General features: G+C 37.5%; 1 protein-coding gene across 1 annotated transcript in view; it reads left to right on the plus strand.

Moving 5' to 3' along the window:
* The first annotated feature begins 3,972 nt into the window (after positions 1–3,972).
* Positions 3,973–7,996, plus strand: part of LOC139730616 (uncharacterized) — a 16,865-nt gene continuing 12,841 nt past the window's right edge. Inside the window, exon 1 of the mRNA XM_071641476.1 lies at positions 3,973–4,082. Within this exon, the coding sequence (XP_071497577.1) occupies positions 4,035–4,082 (48 nt within the window). The 5' untranslated portion in view covers positions 3,973–4,034. The remainder of the gene's footprint in view (positions 4,083–7,996) is intronic.

Consider the following 7,996-nt stretch of genomic DNA (forward strand, 5'->3'; position numbering starts at 1 on the left):
CAATGGATTTATATGGCGCTTTGTACGGGTGTTTCTAAGCGCAAAATGTTCAGCTTGACACTCGAATGTTGGATTTCACATTTTTGAAAATGGTAAATCCACCATTTTAAATCTAACATTCAACACAAGGTTAGAGGAGTGGTAGCATTTAAAATGCTGATCCACCATTAACTTTCATTCAGGATTAGTAGAATGAATGCACCCCGGTTAGGTCTATATTTTAAGTTCAAACGTGTTCGTCGTCAAACCTAGTAACACTGTGAGCGTCTAAAATGAAAATTATACAAACCTTATAAAGACTATGTCTCGTTGAGCGGATAACAGTCGAAATGCTTGTTGTAGCCGCTTTGTTTCGGGAACAGTCGTAGACGCAACTGCAGTGTAGCAATTGAGCCGACTGTGTTTATATAAGACTCGCAAAAGCAATGTTTTTTTTTTTTTTTTTTTTTTTTTTTACATCAGAAATGAAAAGCTTGCACGTGAAACTGACTTATATCCGTATCAGTATAGCAGTGATTTATACGCACGTGATTTAAGCTCCTTTATCGTATAGTTGGAAACGTATAAGGAAAAGCACGTCATCCTATCCCGAATTACCCCTCAGGTCCAAAGGGCGAAAGATCAAACGAGTTTTATCTCTTTTAAGTGAAGTAATGATAATCGGGCGAACTTTTATCAATCATAATAGACGTACTGACGTCGTGATTAGCGAACGGTTTAACTTAAACTCTGACGATATGCTCACGTGTAGAAAAGCGGAAAAATACAATTGTATATTCTATATAAAATAGGCCCCACTTAAGTACAATTATCGATTATACTAAATACATAACACACTTTTTACTTTGTATGCTACATATTTTTATTCTACATGATTTATACTATAAACAATGTATGTAGATACAGTATCGTGAGGCGGCGTAATGATATAGTATTGGTTGATAATAATTATGAGGATTGAGCTTTTAACATTTTTTTTTTTTTGCGAGATGGTTAAAGTGACAACTTTTGAAATGTTGCAGGGCATGCAATTCTAAAAGGAATCCAAGGTTTATTTGATGAAAATCGGTTTTGAAATGGATAAGATATCGCAGAACAAAGTAAACCAAAGCGATCCTAATTAGATGTGTCCCACCTTTTACTAGGATTGCTTTGTTTTGGATGTCTCATCCATTTCAAAACCAATTTTCATCCAATAAACTTTGATTCCCCCCTAGAATTACATATTCTTACACATTTCGTATGTGGTCTGCCATTATCTAGCAAAAACAGTGGGAAACCTGACTGCCTGGAGTCCCATCTCAAGCAAATACTATATAACCATAAAAAAGGGGGTCACAGAACAACTGTATAACAGAGACAATTATTAATAATGAAGAAAGCCTGCTAATTATTTTGACAGACGTATGGAATATTCTAAAGCAGGGCGAATTTTTCGCCCAATTTCGATTTCGATTTCACAATAGGCTCTCCGCACACTAGCAGTAAATGCCCGCTTGTGAATGTGCTTTTCCGGTGCTTAGTGCAAAGTACTTTTCCGGTTTTAGTCTTTACACATACTCACACACACACACACACACACACACACACACACTCACACACAAAACAAAAGCAACACAAAACAAAACAAAACGAAAAAAATCAAAGCAAAAGAAAAATAAATCCGGAATCGTATTTACCTGTGTGTTCCTTAACCAATGTACTCAGGTAACTACCATATTTAGGTTGTGGGATCTGCAAATCTGTCAGGAATTAGATAATAAGGGTTTTGCTATACGGAAATAAAATCCCAGTGATTATTCATTTGGATTTAATATTCAGACATCAATGATTAGAAATATCAATCCGTCAGCCAAAATATTTCCCAATAAAGCGGTTAGTGGTTTCGATTAAGCATTGAAAGTAACACGCAAAAAGTTTATTACATTCAATTTGCTGCACTCGAATTTGCTGCACTCAAGCGATGCAAGCAGTGTTTCCGCTCTCCATTTGTGGGAGTTTTCGCAAGCACGACGCGGCCGGGAGTTGAGCGTGCCGTGCGCAAAATATGCTTCTGCGCATGATCAAAGCCGAGAAACGTCCCGTCCTAGGGAAAACGAGAACGGCACTCGGCCAAAATAGCGTTCGGTCCCGATGCTGGGCAGCGAGTGAGCCAGCCAGCCAGCCAGCCAGTCAGCGATCTTGTCCCACGCCTCCGTCCTGTACAGGAAAGCGAAACTGCTTAGTTATGGGGACGGGAGTCGGAGTACGAGGACTGTCACAGCTGATTGCTTCCGTGTATTCTCGGTCTTCCCGTCGTGTAGTGAAAACTCCCTAGCGTATGAGCACGAATGCTGCAGACCATTTGAATATACAGTTCGACCTCGAATATCCGACCATGTCGGGACCGGCGCTCATCCGGATAAGCGAATTGGCCGGATATGGGAGACACAATGTTAATGTATATAGCATGCCGTCCAAGCTGCACTCCCGGTGCACTGGCAGCTAGGTAGGTAGCGTACCCCGCAACGGTAGTGCAATCTATGATAGCCTGCGCAATTTTTCACAAAAATAAAGTATATCCTTATGTTAGTTCTGTTGGGAATATTGTAGGTAAATCGTGTGAGTTTTGTATAAATTTTAATTGAGTTTAAAGTCACTGTTTTTTCTCAATTTTTGGATTAAAAAAAAAAAGAAAGTTCTTCACCACGATGTTCACTGCATGAACGCGTCCGGATAATAGAGATTTCCGGATAAAAGGGAACCGGATAATCGATGTCGAACTGTAATGCTGACAATGCACGTCTACTTGTTGGACCCTACGTAGGCCTATTTATGTGGCACTTTTACCCTTTCTGCGCCAATGAGTCAAATGTGCATGAATTTCACACACATAACTATGGACAGAGAAGAACTGCGGCACAAAGTTAATAATTAGAGGGTTTATCAACAGAATAGGAGCTCTTAAAATGATAGCGCCCTCAAACGGGGACTTGAACTCAAGCAACACGACAGTGATATTGTGTTTCTAATGTTTTTCGCCAACTCACGCAGTCGAATGCTCTTAACATAAAGATACGACATGGTTATCTTCCCCATAACTCTTATCTCAAACAACATAGGCCTAGTCACGCTATAGATTATCTAGAATGATTAGAACTATTGAAGTAGGCCTATAAGGCTTGATAAGGACTTCTCATCTGAAAGAAACTTGTCCCAGCAGTGTGTATTGCTCCACAACATCCATTTTTTTTTTAAATTAGTTTTTGCTCCATGAATTTAATGTGTCGCACTATACTTAGATCCCAATGTATGACACTCCTTATTGGGTAATTATGTCATTTAGCCTTTGCTCAAGTTCAAATTTATTTTGATAAACGTATTCTAACTTGGGCAAAACTGAAACATACAGAAAAGTAGATATAAGGCCTACTTATATCTAGACATAAAATAAGAAAGAACTAAGACAAATCCGATGATCTAAATTGAACGTGTTTCGGACTTATAATGATTATTTTGATCTTATACTCTGTTTTGTTGAAGTCTTTTTAAACATAGATCATCATTTCATCCATAAATAAGAGTCGAGGAAAAAATTAAATCTCTGTTACTGTTTCGCTTTTTACTGAGCAAATTTACCTCGACGGACTGATATCGTCGTTATCAGCTTAAAGGAAATTGTTGAAAGATAGAGAAACTCAAATTTCTGATCATGCCAAATCATGTTCCTACATCATTACATATGAAAACAAGACATCAACTGGTGCTGTGAGTATGTCTGTGTACTTGTAATGGCGTCTAGGATTCTCAATGTTAGGATGATCTTGACAGCTTTGAGCAAAGTCGCGAGATGATTCTGTAAATTTGCACAATTGGTAAAAATCGGCAAAATCACGCACTCGGCAAACATGGCGGGCTCTCGGTGCCAGGGGCGAACAATCGGGCGGCACGAATTCCTGGCCGTCTGCTGTAGTTCTCCCTGGAAGCGGGTCATTCAGCCGTGGGAACAGCCCTCCTGTCGCCTGCTCTGCCAACGGACTCCTCGACTAGTCAAAATGCATCGATTGCTCTTGGCGGCAGTATTTTCCTCAGTTTTCTGCCAGGTGAGACCATGGGTGCAACCCGAGTAAGACTTAGAAAAAAAACCCTAGAAAGGATAACCATGATTGAAATACAAATTATTTCGTTACCTTAATGGCGTCACTTTATAGTATAATAATGTGAACAGTTTTCTTGTTTTCAAAATGTAGTCACAATGACGCAAACCCATAACAACTCCGGCACTAACTCATAAGAACTTGGCCTCAAAGCTTATAATGCAGGGTAAAAAAAAGAAGAAGCAAAAGTACTTTGGCTGAAAGTCATAAATCAGGAAAGAACGGTATATTGTACAGAAATGTGCATTGATACAAAGCGTCAGAGTTGCACTTACCACAATAGCAATAATCATCTTAAAGATCAAGTTTCTTATCGGAGTTACCTATAGTAATAATATTGTCACGGTGACTTAAGTATCAAGTAATGCAAATCTGTTGACTTCGTTATTTTCTTGTTGAGGTGAAGAAAGAACTTCCGTTTACGCTTTCTTCGTGACGAAACTTTTACCTATACGATAGAAAAAACAACTGGTTTTACGGGGAAATCGCTTATCAGGACGCATTCAATTCAGCAAATAATAGCGGCTATAGATTGCTTGAGCATAAACATGGTCTCTTTATAATAGGTAATATAATAGGCAATGGGTGCAGTAATCTTTGATTTGCCCCGGATTTCAATAATCTAGACAGGTTTAAATAATGTAAATAGGTATAGGTTTCAATAATTCAAAATCAAATTCAAATTCAATAATCCAATAAACCTCGACGCAAGTTGCGTCCAGCCTACATTCCAGTTAAATAATCGTGTTTTATCACTGTCAATTGAAATGGGATTAGGGAAAATTTATCCTCATTTCCCTAGCGTGCCCTCTAAATTTGCATCAATTGTGACTGGTAAATGTTGTGCCAGAGCTTGTTAAACTAGTGCTCATTTTGCTGTAAACTTCAACTCGTCTTAGAAATATCAAACTGTGTGAGAATGAAAGTCAACAAGACAAAAGTGGCAAAAATGTTTAACGCATATAATCACACTTTCATAACAAATTGCAATCGCCATAGCTTTGCCAATATACGGTAACCTTAGATTTTTGGCGAAATGAGACGACAAAATGTAATATGCATCTTTATTTTTGATCAACCCATAAACACGGGAGAGGTTTTAGCAACGTGTTGACCTCTGAAGTAAAAAAGAAATGCGTTTGATTTTTTTTCAACTAAAATTTAGGATTTGACGTCGTGCTGTTCTCATTAATCTAGTATGAGATTAAAGCAGTTTCTTTTGTGACAGAAGGACATCTTATTGGAGGGCAATATTGTTGAAAATCCCTTACGATCAGCAAGTATATACAGAAAGGACACTGCGTTATACCATCAGATTTGTGTGTTGTTATATAATCGCGTTGACTGGCAATATATTCATGAGGTTTTAGAAATCTTCATCCAGTGCTAACAGCCTGAAAATTTAATCTACTCATTTGAAAATCATCAAAGCTGAAGGAAATATAGTATTTTTTGTTTTGTTTTAATATACATGTGCTTGTTATAGGCCCATATAGAAGGCAAGATTTTAGCACATTTTTTTTGGGGGGGGGGGGGGTGGGGGAGGTCCAGTAAGTGAATGTAAGTGAATATATTACGAAATTGATAAGATGTGATAAGATCAGTGCACCAGGTCCTTGAGTTCCAAGTTTACAGTTTAAAATCACAAGCACAACTATAGTAAGGTATCTAATAAGTATTACACAAAACATCCATGACGGTTTCTTTTACTCTGTCTGCAGCAGAAGAGATGACGAGATCTCTTCACTGTGACACGCATGCATATCTATCACTTTCATAATGATTTGAAACACTAAAAAGTTAGAAAGTATTTCACTAGGGTTTTGTAGTTCTTAAAAGGAAAAAGTGAAAATCTATTATTGTTCCACTAATGTCATACGTAACTTTTCGCTTTTTTTTTTTCGTTCGGGCATAATAACTCACATGTACCATAAGCCTATTGCAATCTTGTATAAATAATGCAAACGAATATGATCGACTTTTCTCTCAATAGTTTGCCTTTGAAAACGTATGTACGCCGAAAAAAAAAGTGGGAGCTTAGTGAAAGGGTGGAGGCACAAGAACACAGACTAAGGTCATAATGAATCTGGTCGACGTCTGCCTGATATCAGTGACAAAAATTGACTTGCATTGTTATGTGGGAACTTGTTGTAATGTCGCTAACCTCTTCTTTACATCTTTTTCTTTTTATTTTCCTTGAGTTTCTGAGAAGGGTCATGAAAGGAGGGAGTGATTCCTTTACTGGTCAGTGATTCATGTCACCTTATTGCAATTACAATAGCATTGCGAACCACTCGGGAAAAAAAATCTGTGTTTTTCTTTCTTGCCTGCTTTTGAATGGTAACATGTTTATACAGTTAGTTATTCTGCAGTTTATTACTCGACAGCGAGATGGTCTTTGACCAGAGCGAACATCAAACGGAGATATAGTAATTAGAGCAATAGTCTGTCCAGTATACAGACACCAGATAAACGCATAAAAGTATTTATATATAAATACGATATATAAATACATTTTCTAAATTGCTAAACACATTTTTTTGAACCCATTTCTTTTTCCTTTTTACTTATATTCATTCTTTCTTCTGAATCACTTGGTTGGAACTGGAAGGAGATCACAAACACTTCGAATATTTGTCTTCAAACTTCCCCGTTTTCGTGACCTAATATCGCAAAACATTGTTAAGAAAAATACAATGAAAACATCATATCATTCCTCTCGATATTTCCATTGGAAATAATGGACACAAAATCCCCGCACGTGTAAACAAACGTTATGTATATTGACTTCGTGATTCAGCGTATTGATTGATGCTTGTCGAAAGCCCACCGACTGATGTAGCCACTCCTTGGAGTGTTCAGATTGGAAAGCAATAAGAGTTCATTTTTCTTTTATATTCCCCGGGTCCTTCCTTCTCAAAATTTGCATTGTAAATCCGGGTTGTGCAGTGTGTCAACACAAAAGAAACAAGACTTAAAGGGATCGTACAGTTTTGGTTGAGACCTAATTTCAGGTTTCTAACATTTTTTGGTGAGATAATGAGGAAACCTCTTATGAAATATGAAAGAGCATGTAATTCTATGAGGAATTCAACATTTATTTGATGAAAATTGGTTTTGAAATGGCTGAGATATCCAAAAAAGAGCGATTCTAATAAAGTGTGGGACCCACACTTTATTACGATCGCTTTGTTTTACTTTGTTTTTGGATGTTTCATTCATTCCAAACCCGATTTTCATCAAATAAACTTTGAAGTCCTCTTAAAATGGTATGCTCTGTAATATATCATAAGTGTTTTCTTGGTATCTTGCAAAAAAGTTGAAAGCCCAATTCTCATCTCCACCAATACTGTACTATCCCTTTAATCTAAAGAAGAAGAAGGAGGAGGAGGAGGAGAAGATGAAGACGAAGAAGAAGAAGAAGAAGAAGAAGAAGAAGAAGAAGAAGAAAAAACATCTGTAGTTGAACCGTGATCGCTTTGTGATGATTAAGACCATCAGTTTCAACAAAAAAAAATGAACACACACACGTACACCACGGCGCACATTCACATTACATCATCGCCAACACACACACATGCACACACACACACACACACACACAAGACACAATCGCACGGAAACGTTGAGTCACTAAACTTAATCATCCAAATGTTTGGACTCTTTGTTATTACTCATATTACAATGTATTATGAAATCATAACAGTTATCTGCAATTTTGTTCAGATTTATTTCTGTGGGCATTTAATTGGACTCTACCACCATTGTCAGTCACTACACTGCAAAAAGTCCGGTGTTAAATAGTGAACACCGAGCTGGTGTTAAATTTTCGGTGCTCATTTATGGTGTTATATTAACAC

This window comes from Diadema antillarum, unplaced genomic scaffold (assembly GCF_040938485.1).
Source record: "Diadema antillarum isolate AM-2024a unplaced genomic scaffold, OU_Dant_1.0 scf00000022, whole genome shotgun sequence".
In the NCBI taxonomy this organism is placed as follows: domain Eukaryota; kingdom Metazoa; phylum Echinodermata; class Echinoidea; order Diadematoida; family Diadematidae; genus Diadema; species Diadema antillarum.